General features: G+C 56.9%; 3 protein-coding genes across 3 annotated transcripts in view; all 3 read left to right on the top strand.

Moving 5' to 3' along the window:
* LOC126913550 (NLR family member X1-like) overlaps positions 1 to 13,423 on the top strand; it is a 129,433-nt gene that overhangs the window by 9,816 nt on the left and 106,194 nt on the right.
* Positions 1 to 13,423, top strand: part of HINFP (histone H4 transcription factor) — a 128,064-nt gene that overhangs the window by 29,174 nt on the left and 85,467 nt on the right.
* The window catches only part of CBL (Cbl proto-oncogene), a 37,617-nt gene continuing 29,731 nt past the window's right edge, over positions 5,538 to 13,423 (top strand). The window contains exons 1-2 of the mRNA XM_050714987.1: positions 5,538 to 5,579; positions 11,269 to 11,516. Coding sequence (XP_050570944.1) covers positions 5,538 to 5,579; positions 11,269 to 11,516 — 290 coding nt within the window. The remainder of the gene's footprint in view (positions 5,580 to 11,268; positions 11,517 to 13,423) is intronic.

Genomic DNA, 13,423 nt, shown 5'->3' with positions numbered 1-13,423 from the left:
ATCCTGCCCTGCAGCTGGGCGATGGTCCTGTCCCGCTCTGCCAGGGCCTTGGTGGCAGCCTCGTGGCTCCGCTGGCTCTCCTGGAGCCTGGTGGCTGCGGGGTTGGGGCCAGGGGACACTGAGCACGTGGGTGCAGGAGGCTGGCACTGCGTGAGTGGTGTGTGGGAGGGAGCGGGCAGTGTGGCACAGCCCCTGCCCGATCTGTCCCTGCCCCTGGGCTGGCACAGGGTTTGGGGTCAGGGTGGGATCGCAGCACCCCCTCTGCAGTCAGCACCTCCCAAGCTCGGGGATGTGCTGGGAGCAGGGTCAGGCTTTGCCTTCAGCTCCTGCTGCGCGGACAGCACAGGGCGAACGGCTCCCACCTCCCGCTTCTCCCCCCAAAATGTGCTTTGGTGCCCTGGAAAGAACCCGTCCCCATCCCAGCAGCAAGGGGGGAGTGTGCCGGGGCCGTACCGAGCTGCTCCTGCAGGCTGTTCACCTTCGCCTCCAGGCGCTGGCCGTGGGCTGCCGTCTGCCTCTGCAGCTCCTGGTACTGCCGGCTCATTTCTGGGAGCCACGGAGAGGAGAAGGGGACGATAGGAGGGACAGGCAGGCGGTCCCCGAGCTGGGAACCCAGCCCCTGTGGCTGGGGGGGGGCTCCGGCAAGGTGGGATTTGAGGATCTCCCTTGCAGGCTGGTGCACCCGCAGTGGCCGTGCCCCCTCTCCGTGTCCGGCCGGGGAGGAGGGAGCCCTGTCGGGGGAACGCTCAGCCTCCCCGCCGAGCGTGGGGGAGCGAAAACGAGCACGGAGTTTTTGCATGTGGCGAAGACCGCAAACCTCTGGCTGAGGTTTTCACCTCTGCTCAGCTCAGCTCCTGCTCGAGCACTAAAGGAAGCGGCGCGGCCGTGGCTGCTGCAGCCCGGGGAGTCTCCCCTGTGCTCTGCTCTGCAGCTGGGTGCGCGGCCGGAGCCTCCGCACGCTGGTGGCAGGGGTGGGAGCGGGGCTGGCCAGCGCCGGGGCGGCGTGGGGCTGAGCACAACGGGCCAAAGGGAGAGGTGGGGTAAGCTCGGTGGCGTCCCAAGCTGTGGGTCCCTGCGTCTGCCCCCTCCCGCCTCTCCCTCACCTTCGTGCATGTCTCTCTTGTCGTCCCGCGCCTGCTCCAGCGCCCGCTCCAGCTCCCGCAGCCTCCGCCGGAGCCCCTCGCTGTCCGCCCTCGCCCACCGGGCCGTGTCCCTCCAGGGAGCTGCGGGGCAGAGGCACGGGGCTGCCGTGGGGTCTGTGTGCCCGCCGGGGGGGTGACCCACGGGGATCCGACCCCTGGAACAGCCACGGAGCAGCGTGCAAGCACGGGGAGCCGCGGGGCTCCGTGCACTGGGTGCCCTGCTCTGTGCCACGTCCAGCCACCCAGTTTTTCCAACCCTTTTCTGCTCCTCAAGCTTGCCCCAGCCCCTGGCTCCTCCCAACCTTACCCCAGTGCTCTCCCAGGCTGTCAGCCTCCGGTGCCGCTCTCCTGGACGTCGCTTCAGCTTGGCTTTCTGCAGCAGAGGGGAGAAAGAAGAGAGGGAGTCAGGAGCAGCCCGTCGGTGCGGCTCGGCCCAGGGACACCGAGGGCTCGCACGTGGCTCAGGTGGCCCAGGGGCAGCCTGCCCTCGGGATGCTCGCCCCGGGAGGGAAAAGCTTGGCTGGGGCACACCTCCAGCTGAAAGGCTGGCGGGGCCAGGGCTGCGTTCGTGCAGACACGGAAGTCAGGGTGTAGCCGGTTTTACTTGAAGTGGCTTCCCTGGAGAGATGCCACACTCATGCGGGACCGAGAGGGCCGACATTTCACGGTGGAGACGGGGCAGCAGCCAGGGTCCTTGGCGCACAGAGGTTTGGGGACCCTTCCCAAACCCCACTCCACGTTGTTCTTCCACTCTCAGAGGTCTGTGGAAGCTGGGGCCTGGCAGTTTGAACCTCCCCACCCAGGTCCTGATGGGCTGGAGGGTGCAGCGGGGGCGCAGGATGCTGCGCAGAGCCCTGGGGACCCTGCTGCCTCCTGTTTCCTTGTAGCTACCTCATCAGCATATCGGGAGCAGCAGAGGCAGGACTGGAGGGCTACATCCCTGGTGACCTGAGGCAGGCAAGACCCCAGACTCACCTGCTGCGCTTTAGGGGGCTCTTTTTCTGCTGCTTCACTCCTCTTTCAGAACCCCTGCCCTTTTGCTCTTTGGAGGCACGATCCTCCGGCAACGCCGCGAGCTAGCACGGACCTGGGTCCCTGAAGGCGCAGCAGCCGCCTTGAAGCCAAACCTGCTGTGTTGTAGAACTGTGTCCGCAGCGAGGGCAGGTTGTCGCCTGGCCCCGCGCCTGCCTCCGCCTCGCAGCAGCAGCCGAGCATGTCTCCCCGTGACACAGGCGTGGGCCGCACGCACCCAGAGCAGCGCCGGGGTGGTCCCGAGGCCGCCCCCGCTCCCGGCACCGAGCCGGTTGGGTTTGGCGCGGCTCCCAGCGGCTCGGTGGCCCCCATCCCAAATGCATCCCACAGCCCTGGTCCCGCGGCAGCCTGGTGGCTCCGCGGGGATGGGGCAGGGAGGGCGACGCTCCCAGGTCGCAGCCCGAGGCGAGCCCAGCGCCTTAATGACTCCCTTCCTGCCCTGGCTCTCCCCTCCGGCACCCCCTGCTGCTCGCTGCCGCGAGCTCTGCCCTGGGGGGCGACCGCGGCTGGATTTTGACCCCTTTATAAAAAAGAGGAGAGGAAGGAAGGGAGGGGATTTCAGGCCGTTGTTTCTGCTCGGGACGCGATTAACCCCAAAATAGCTAGGAGCGTGTAGGTGCTTTCTTCCGCAGGATGCAGACCTCGCTGCGTGGGCAGGGCGGCGGGAGCTGGTGGCTCTGGGCGAGGACACGCATCCCCTGCTGCCGCCAGGGCAGTCCCAAAGGGTGCCCAGCTCCTCCTTCCGCAGGAGGAGACAGTCCCCAAGGAAAAGCAACCTTTGCTTGAGGTCCTGCACGTAAATAGCAGCCCGCGACTTGGAGTGAATCATGCCCAGAGAAGCAGATGATATAGGCCTGGAGCGCAAATTGCTCAAGCACGCTCTGCTGATCTCTTTGGATTGGGGCCACGGTGATTTTTATGCTTGGCTCCACTAAGCTGGTGTAACCCTCCCCCAGCCCTCTCCCCGGGTACTTGTGGTATCCTGGAGCTGGCCAGTGGCACCCTCCGGTGGTCAATCCGGCTTGACTATTAGCCAGAAGCCATTAGCATCTAATGGAAAAGCCTCAGGAACACGGCCTCTCAATAAACGTTGACATATTTTGAGGTCAATATTACTCCTTAGGAAATTGCCCAGGTAAATTAAAGCCAGACAAGGAGCTGCCTGTCCAGAAAATATTTACCAAGTTCTACCAAAGGCTGTAAATCAAGACGGGGAGTTTTGGGGGTAACCGATTTATACAGGGGTTACTTTGCTGCGTCTGAGGTGCTGGATGCTGCCGTCCTGCTCATCCGATGCCGCAGCCGCTCCATGCAGGATCTCATCACGAGCCTAGCAGCAGATGGACAGCCCTGGTCCTGGGCAGAACCTGGGGTGTGGAAAGAAGCTGCTGAAGCCAGGGCGGCGCGGAGCAGCCCGGTGCGCACAAGAAGGATGGTGTACGGTGTGTGGTAAGTGGGCAGCTAGAGGGACAGCACACAGCCAGAGCACGGAGCCCTGCGGCCACGGCAGGGCTGAGCAGCACCAGCGGAGCGTGGCACGTCCCTGCTGTGGCAGGGGGTGTGCCAGGACGGCAGCTTTTTGTTTTTTTTGTGGGGGTTTGCACACCCAGAGGCCCCGGGGGATCCCTGTGACTGGTGTGCAGCGGGGGGGGGGGGGGTGCAGAGCAGCGAGCTCCGCCGTGGGTTTGCCTCCGCCTTGCAGCCCCTGTCTCTGGGTGCTTGTGCTCGACACACGAAGGTTGGCCACACCGCAGCATTTGCTGTTTTTGTGTTTTCTTTCCGCCTTTCCTTTCCCCTGTTTGTCCCAGCCCCGTGTTTGTCTTCCGCAAAAGCAGCGTTCTTGCCTGGGCAAGGGGGCCCAAAAAGTGGATCCGAGGTGCGGCGCGGGTGGACAGCTTCCGAGGGGCTGCTTGCCACCTCAGGGCAGTCTCACGGCCTCCCTGCCCCGCTCCGCCACCCCGGGACACCCCCTGGGGCGAGGAGCGGGACGCGGGAAGAAGCTTTTATTGTTGGCGTTAGAACAGGAGCACAACGCGGCTGGTGGGGGAGGGTGACTGTGAGGCGAGCAGCAGGGTTCGTCTGGTGCAGCTCCTGCCGCAACACAGCCGCCGCTTCCGATTTCTGCACGTCTCTTCATGTGGAGAAAAGGGGAAGCTGCCCTCAGAAAGGGGAAATAATTCTGTTTTGCAAGACACATGGAAACCAGCGCGGCCTGGCCCCAGCAGGCCGCCCCGCTGTCAGCGGGAGAACCGGTGACGACGCCGGCGACGCACGGCGACGCCCCCCCCCCCCGGCCTCGCGCCCGCCCTCCCGCCCTCACTAAAGATGGCCGCCGCGCCGCCCTCCCTCCCCGCGCGCCTGCGCGGAGCCGTCGGGAGGGGGGGCCACTGTGCGCGGGAGCTGACCAATAGCCGCCGTCTCCTCCCCGGCCGAGTGGGCGGGCGAGGTTGGGCGGGGGGGCGGAACGAACCAATCCCCGGCGCTCGGCGGAGGGCGTGGCCGGAGGTTGAGGGCGTGGCTCGCGCGGAGGGCGGCACTTGGGCGGAGGGCGGGGCAGGGGCCGGAGCCGGGCGCCCCCCGCTGCCGCCGCCGCCTCCTCGCCACCGCCACCGCCCTCGGCTCCGCGGCTCCCGCTGCTGCCTGCCCGCCCGGCCCGGCCCGGCCCGGCCCGGTCCGGTCCCGGGGCAGCGCCCCCTTTCCCGGGCCGCTTTCCCCGCGGGGCCTGAGGCCCCGGAGCCGCCCCACCGCGCCGCGCTCATGTCGGCTCCGCTGAAGAAGGGCCCCCGGGGGGCTGATCGGGCTGATGAAGGACGCCTTCCAGCCGCACCACCACCACCTCGGCCCCCACCAGCCCGGGGCCGTGGAACAAGAAGATGGTGGAGAAGTGCTGGAAGCTCATGGACAAGCGTGGGGCCGGAGGGGGGGGCCGGGGATGGGGGCTGGGGGGGGGGTTTGTTGGGGGGTATGTTTGGGGAGGGTTTGGGGGGGTATGGGGGGTTTGGGGGGTGTTTGGGGAGAATTTGTGGGGGGTATTTTGGGGATGGGGGGGGGAGGGGAAATGGGGTCCCTGGGCCCGTGGGCAGCAAATGGGTGGGGGGAACTGGGGAGGTTTCGGTTGTGGGGAGGTAGGTTTTGGGGTGCCGGGGTAAGGAGGAGGCAGGTTTTGGGGTGTGGGGAGGTTTTGGGGTCGTGGGGGGAAGGAGGAGGGAGAGGTTTTAGGGCCGGGTCTGGAGGAACAGGGAGGTTTTGAGGTGGGGGGGAGGGGTGGGAGGTTTGGGGGTGGTGGTTAAGGAGGTTTTTTTTTGGGGTGGGGGGAAGGAGGGAGGTGGATTTGGGGTGGGGGGGTCGCCCTATGGTGATCCCATGGGCAGAGGCTGGCTGTCGGCCGGCCCTGGGGGGCTGCAGGTGAGTGTTGGGGGTGCCCCTGGGGGGTCTCAGCCCTGTCTGGGTGGGCAGGCTGGGAGCCTGCTTTGGGGCAGCGCAGAGCTTTGACCCCCTGAGCCCCCAGGGCCGTGTGGCTGGGGCCGGGCTCGGCGCAGCTCCTGCTCCTTAATAAACCCCAAAAGTCTCGGTGGAAGCCCCTGGCGTAGCTGTGCGAGGAGAAGGAGCCGTGGAGCTGGGGCCATCTGCCTGCCCTCCCCTCCCCTCCTCCGCTTTAAAATGCCAGGAAATGGCTGTTCCGGGGGCAGGACGGCGAAACTCGGGGCCTGATGGTGGGGAGAGATGGCCCTTGGCTTAGTGGCCTGGTGAAGGGTTTTGTTTTAGGAAATCCCGGCGAGTGCTTGGTTTGTCCGGGGTCCCGACGTTATTTATGGAATGACCCGGTGATATGAGCAGAGGTATCCAGAAAAGGAGCAGAAAACTTAAAAACCTTCTGACGTGTTTTCGAATATCTTGCCTGGATTTTACCTGATTCTTCCCTTGCTGGGCCGCTGCTCAGCCCTGAGATCCGAGGCTGGGCTTGACGTGCCGGGGAGCGCGGTGCGGTTTGTAACGCTGGGCTGGGGGCAGCACAGCCCCTAAGAGCTTAGCCCAAAAGCCGACGCCCGAGTTGCAGGCGGTCCCTGGGGAGCGTCGCCTCCCCTCCTTCCCCTCTGGGAGCACGGCAAGCAGGGCTGGTGGGCATTCCTCGTCCATTACCCCCCAGGCTCAGGCATCTCAACTTTTCTCTCTTTTCCCCGCGTTGTTTATGCACGCAGCGTCTGAACCTCCTGCAGCAAACGCTAAGGAAGGCAGCGTAGATTTTCCTTCAAGATGTTTCTTCAAGACGTATTAAATTACGTTCGTGCCAAGAAATCCACTTTGTGTTGGCTGGCCTCAACAAAAGGCATGGCTTGTAGTTGTGCCCTGCCATGCTCGTGATGAGCTCCGATCACCTTTCGCAGGGAGAGGTGGGGATAAAGCACGAGGTGTTTTGGGAAGCGCCGGTGGTTGCCTCTTATAGACACGGGGGGCAAGCAGGGGTGCTAACGTGGGACGGGTGGCTTGGAGATGAGCTCAGGAACGCGCTTCTCTTGGAAACGAACTCCCAGATGCAACTTGTAGGAACGCAGATCTTCGTTCTTGCGTGGACGTGATGGATGTGGATGTCAACCCCTGTTTGACTCCGTCGGCTGGGCCGTTCGGAGCAGACAGCCTGCAGAAAGCTCTGATTCCCTTGGCGTGGTCGGGGGATGCGTTCACATCACATCTGCGTAGCCGGGCCTTGGCTGTCCGCCCTCTGCACCGTGAAATCACCAACAGAAAAGCCGAGCCAGGGCTACCGTTGTGTCTGCCACGGGTCAAAGTAACCTCGTCCGAATGTGCGCGCGCTTCCCAGCTCTGCTCCTCTGACAGGTCTAGCTCTAGGCGTAGTCCTTCCCATCCTAGAGAGGTTGTGCAGTGTGATTTGTACGGGAGGAGAGGTGTGACTGTGAGAAGCCTCCCTGATTTGGGTTGATTTTAGTTGTATTATGCACACTTAGAACACGTCCGGATCCGAAATTCCTTTAATAGTGGAGCAAATTGCCAGGCTTTTAGACAGTGCTTGCGGAACTAGCGTTGAGAAAGGATAAACGAGTGGAAGCAGTCGGAGTCGGGTTAGCTTTCTGGGCCGATGAAACGAAATTACAGGTGCACATTGGAAAACAACAAACCAACAATAACCAAGTGTGCGTGCTTAACGGGTGGTGCTTGCCTTGCAGACCCGTGTGCTGTATCTGCGTGCGTACGGTGCGTTCGCGACCTGGTTCGTTAGCCTGCGCAATTAGCCAGTGTTGTCAAAGCACTCGTGCCTCTCCGGTGTAGGATGTGCCTGCTGAATTTCCTGTGCAAGCTGATTCTTGCGCAGGTACTCCTCGGGATCTTCTCCTTAAGCTGCCTGACGTATTCCTGTCCTTCAGCCCCCTGAAGCTCAGCTTTTCGGTGGTGCTGAGCGCCGCTCTTGCCGTGGCACGTGGTAGGGTAGTGCGGGTAGCCCTCTCCATCACTGCAGGAGGATGCTCACCTTCCTCTCAGCTGGGCGAAGGCGATGGATTGAGCTCTGACACAGCAGTCCGGGCGTTCTGTGAGCCTGCGAACTCGCAGCAGTGAGCGGCAGTCACTTCCTTCTGGGCTCGAACCTGGTGGCGTACGGCTTGGTTCAGCTGCTCTTGGTTTGCTTTTATCGTGCTCGCTCATCTTATCACTGTCTTCAGCAAATAAAGCGGTGCTTGGTGATGTATCGGCTGTTGAAACCAGTTTGTGGTTGTTTTTTTTTTACGGGAAGGGCTGAAGCTGTGAATCAGTTCTTGCAAACGGGATCCGGGCAGCGGGTGCTGCAGGCCACCGGAGCTCGGGGTGGCATTTGAGGCACGGGTGGTGGTCACGAAACACCCAGGGTGAGGTACGGGGGGTGTCGCAGGCTGGTGGAGCGTGTGTAGTGAGACGTGGAGGAGGAAGAGGAGCTGATAGGGAGCTGAGCCTCTCTGAGCACAGCCTGGCGTTGCTCCGTTTCTAGAACGGATGCAGAGAAGTGCCTCTGTAGGTCACTTGGGCTGCAGCAGAAGGAGGTGAAACACAAGTTCAGCAGGAGATGGGGAAGTTTGGGCGGCTTCCCTTCTCCTGGTGGCTCGAGATGAGATGGGATTTCCAGAGAACTTGGTTATTGAGCTGTTCAGGGAAGAAATGTAGCTTGTCCGAAGTGTGGGAAAAATGGGGACAGTAACGAACCGAAGTTGATTTTATTATTTTCTCTTCTTCACTTTGAAGAATGAAAAATTGTTGAAGTCAAGTTTAGGATTCTTGCCAGGTCTCCTTCTTAGAGTCTTCTTGCTAAACGTGAGGAGCTTCGGAAGCACTTCTGGTGTCTCTAAAAACCCCAAAGTCTCCATCAAAGCCTTGTTCCTGAGAGCACGAAGCAGAACCCAGGGCAACTTGGATGAGCTGAGACGGCTTAAAACCACGGGTTGCTTGTCCTTGCTGCCGTCACACCTAACGAAACATGTGCTGCTTGCTCTGTTTCCTTCCCCATTGCTGCTCCCGGGGCTGGGGACGTCTCCTGGGGCACTGTCACCCTGCTGCCAGCCCCTGGAGGGACGCACACAACGCCCCGGGGCTGCTGCTGCTGGGGGAACAAGCGGCCGGGCTCACGAGGCAGCGGTTCCTGTGAAGTAGCTCTGTTTAAACCCTTATCTTAGCTGCTTTGGGGGCGACTCGGTAAATCGAGAAGCTCGTTTGATAATAAAATCAAAGCTGCTCCGGCCCTGCTGCGAGCTATTTTAGGTATCCTTGCAAGTCACGGCTTGTGAGACGTTTGGTAGAGGCTTTGAGTGGCTTGCAGGACGTGCTTCTGCTGTGAGGAAACCTCGGATTGCTCCCGAGGTTGGGCCCGTCGCTGACTTTCGGGGTCTGCCTCTGCGGCTGGGGGCTTGGGGGCAGCAGCCAGCGCCATTTCTGTCACGGAGCCTGAGAGCAGGACTTGCACGCTTGTTTTACGTGGCTTCCTCATACCGCCTGTCTTGAAGCCTTTAAACCCACCGTGCAATAAACAGCCTCGGTGGGAGAAGTGATTTCGCTCTCCAGCACGCAGCTCGGCTGGGTCTGAGGAGCCCGGTTGGGAACTGGCTTCGTGCAGGGGACAGACGTGTTCATGTGGTCGGCTCCGCCATGTTCGCAGGCTCTGAGGAAGCAGCGATCGAGGCACCCAAATCCATCGGATAAGTCATGGCGTGACCACCCGTCTCCTGGTCGGGACTTCAAACGCACGTGCGCCTCCTCCAAGGGCAGGGGCACTTTGGTAGATGTGCTCCCATCTATTTTTGGGGAGGCTTTTTCAGCAAGGACTTCCCTAAAGGGCAGGCAGATTTTCTGCTTGATTTTTAGCAGCCCGGTGCCCTTCCCTTCTCCCCCAGCTCTCAATACGGGCACTGCTCGGAGTCAGATGCCACTTAACCCCACGAGGTTGCTTTTTGTATGTACCCCGAATGACAGAGTGAAATGCTGAAGTTCTCTTTCTGGAATAAATTACTTCATTTTCCAATGCCCCTTGGGTTTTTAAGGGAAGTGGGCATTTAAGCGTGCCTTGTAGGGAACCAGTTGACTCCTCACGAAGGTCTCACAGGACTTGGTGGCCATGGCACGCTGCGCAAGGACCGCCTTCTTCGATACCCGCGACGCCCTTGTGCCTGCAGGCCTCGTTAGTTTAGACCTCGTTTGTGTGCTTTGGTATTAAGCTGCCAGGTAACATGAACCTGAGGGAACAATATGTGTATTTTGTACTGGCCTTCCTCTCGAGCCTGATGGAGATGGCAGAAGAGTTTCAGTACTTCCTACAACCGACGGCGCACCAGTGATTTTATTAATTGCCGTTGTGCCATCATTTCTCCCTGTCTTTCATGGTAGGTAATAGAAAATTTTGGCAATGCAGGATGGTGAAGAGGCTTCTTCTACCCTCTCCAGTCACAAACTTATTATCCTGAGCTGTTGGCGTGTCCATTAAGGACCTATGTTAAGTTCAGCTTGGATCTCGATTTGCTTGTGAGGTCTGACCAGCAGTATTCTCCTTGTTACTTACACCTTAAGTGCAGGGTGCAGAAGTGCCTAAAAATGCAGTTATTCTGTCAGTCAACCTAAAAATTCTCTTTAGATGGCAAAACTCTGGGCTGACGTATTCAGGTTCTTTGGGAATGTGATCTGACTGCGTTAAAAAAGGAGAACTTGGGGCTGGGAAGGGGGAGAAGTTAGATACTTAGCTGTACGCGAAGCAGCAGACAGGTTATGGTCATCTAATAGCCCTTTAACCTAATTATTAGTACTGGAAGAGCTGTGAATATGCTATGCTTTTTTTTTTTAAAAAAAAAGGCACAAATTATTGCGAAGAATTCCCTTCTTCTATGAGACTTGTCTACCTGAAGTTAGAAGCCAGGCTGATGTGTAACTGGGAACACAAGTTCTCGTGAGCCAAATTTTTATCAAGATTTTGCCTACCATGTCCATCGTGCTACAGCTTCCTTCTCGTTCTTGCACAGAAAATTTCCTTTGCCTTCATCCTTCCTTGATGGCCATAATTATCCCTGAAAAGCTGTTGTTCCCTGTAGTCCTTGCACTGTTGAAGGGCAAGGAGAGGAGATTCCTCGAGCGCTGCTGCCTTCAAGAAACTTTTGGCGTGCTGCTCTACCTGTAGCAGTGGAACCTCGCTGTGTGGGTGTGTTCCTCCTGAAATAAGGGTCAGGGTGAGAAGTTGCTTTTGTAGCCAAAGTTAGGGCAGCTGGAGAGGTGAAATTCGGCCTGTGGACGTGCTCAGAGGCCGTGGCAGCAAGTCATAGGCACGCCGGTGGTCAGCTACGTCCTTGCCACTGCAAACCCAATATACTGAATCTTCTTGAATTTGTTTTTTAAGATGAATGTGGGGTGAAAAGCAACCTCATAAAACATAGCCATCTGTCTGCTGGGGGTTTTGCTCTGTGGATTTGATGGTGGCTGGGTTCCCTGTCTGGACTCGAGCACCAAACGCGGCTTGTTGGGAGCGAAGGTTTCGGTGTATTGCATTCGTAAGTAGCCCTGAGCTGTCTTTAAGTGACTGGTCACTGCTTGATTTTTTTAAGTATTAAAAATGAGCGTTCTCGATTAACCGTAGGTGGTGCGTTTGTGCCAGAACCCAAAGCTGGCGCTGAAGAACAGCCCGCCCTACATCCTCGACCTGCTGCCTGATACCTACCAGCACCTCCGGACCATCCTGTCGCGCTATGAGGGGAAGATGGAGACCTTGGGAGAAAACGAGTATTTTCGGGTGTTCATGGAGAACCTGATGAAGAAAACCAAGCAGACCATCAGCCTCTTCAAGGAAGGGAAGGAGCGGATGTACGAGGAGAACTCTCAGCCTAGGTAACGGGGAAGTGGTTTCAAATATCCGTGATGTGAATTTGCTTTAGGGAGCAAGGGCTTGAACAGATGTGTGCAGAATGGCATGTTGTCTGCGCGTCAAAGCAGGCTTGGCATAAATTTAAGGCTAAGTGTGGAGTCTTAAGTAAAATATACTTAACTGCGTTGGAATCAGAGTGCAGAGTAAGTGTTCAGAGCCTGCGTAGCCTTAGCTGTTGTCTGGTTCAGGTGTGCTCGGTTGATGTGAACAATAAAGTGTGCTGTGGAAAGGTTTTGCACTCCTTTGCCTTCTCCCATAGGGAATACCTTATAAGAGAGGATGATAAGGTTCAGAATAACCTTTGTGGCCATTTTAGGAAACAGAAGAATATTTTATGTTATATGTAGCAAAGGAATCATCTTTAGGCTTTGTTGGAATTTTTCCTTTTCCTAGAAACTGTTCCCAAGGGAGGGGGAGGAAGTAAAATAACCTCAATTTGTGCGAGTAAGGCATTGTACTAAAACCCCTAAACCTTCGTACATTGAAAACTTGCTATTTAAGGTCGATCAGGGTGCGAGCAATCTTGTGAATGTTTTTTTTTGTTTGTTTTTTTGTTTTTTGTTCAGAAGCCATATCTTAAAGGTGAAATGCTTACTGAAAAGGACAGGTGGAGAAGGAGACTGCAACTATATTTGGCTTGATTCAAAATAGCGTGAATTTGAGCACTACACTGTACTTGAAAAGCTGGTGCTTTCCTTCCTTTAAGTTTAAGGAAAGGCAAGCTCGGGTGGCTTACGAGAAGGGTAAGGCTCTGGGAAACGCTGATCCAACGTGGTTGTCTAACTGTTGGCAGCTGGGTGTAATGGACAGAGATACAAAGCATGCGCTTGTAATTTTAAACTCATTTCAGGATTTTGCAGTAGGCATCGAATTAAAAAACAGTAGAAGAAAGTGAAAACAACCCAGTAGCTGAGCATAATTGCCCTGGGGAGAATATGTGGTTAACGCCCTGGCAACTACTTGCTTGAATTATTTCGGGGGGGAAGAAAAAAGAAGTGCTGGCACATGTTTCTGGTATAGCATTGAACTCCCTGTAGCTTGTTCTATAATGCTGAACTCCAACAGCCTGTGATAGTGGGTATGGAAGTCATTGTTGATGCTGCCTTGTTTCTCACTGCCACTGTTCAAGAATGAATCACGAAAAATATATATATAAATATATATATATCTGCATTGTTGCTTAGCGTCGCTTTGTGAGATTAGACTTCCTCTTAGAATTTGTTTGAGGCAGGGTTTGGGAGTGTAAATACAGCACTTCATGCGGTATCTTTGTTTCTTTTAAAAGAAGTTTAGTTCTCTGTATGAGGCCTTCAGGAACTAGGTTTGGCGTAATGTGCAAACTCAAGAGTTAGATGTGTGGGGCGGGTGTTTCTTTTTCCCCTTTTTGGGGAGAATGTGGTTTCTGTAGACACAACTGGCTCCTCACGCATTTGTTGCAATTTTTTGTGAGTTTGGGGGTGATGCTGCTAGGTGGAATTTTCATCAGGTATTATAGAAGATCACATGGGTGTAACAAGTTTGGGGGGAAGACTTCGTTAACCTGCTATGTTTTGGGGATGAGGCAATATTTAGCAGAAAATTGTGGAGGGGTTTTGTGCCTTCGCTCAGATCCAAGTGAGCTACGGTATGAAAAGCACTTTTTACTGTGAATGAATTGATTAAACCAATTAAAATTGATCTCTGGGTCTTCTGCTGGAACTGGTCATTCTATTGGATTGTCCTTTGAGATAGTGACAGCACAGATTATCACTGAAGACAATGATTTTACAGTGCAACAGGTTGTTCCTGAAATATTTTAAGGAGCATTTATCACTCATGATTTCTATATTGCTCCCTTATAATACAGGTGATGTTATTTTCTGGAACGTTG

This window comes from Cygnus atratus, chromosome 22, assembly GCF_013377495.2.
Source record: "Cygnus atratus isolate AKBS03 ecotype Queensland, Australia chromosome 22, CAtr_DNAZoo_HiC_assembly, whole genome shotgun sequence".
NCBI lineage: Eukaryota > Metazoa > Chordata > Aves > Anseriformes > Anatidae > Cygnus > Cygnus atratus.
Note: the sequence above shows the minus strand (reverse complement) of the source record. Positions and strands in the feature narration are given on the sequence as shown.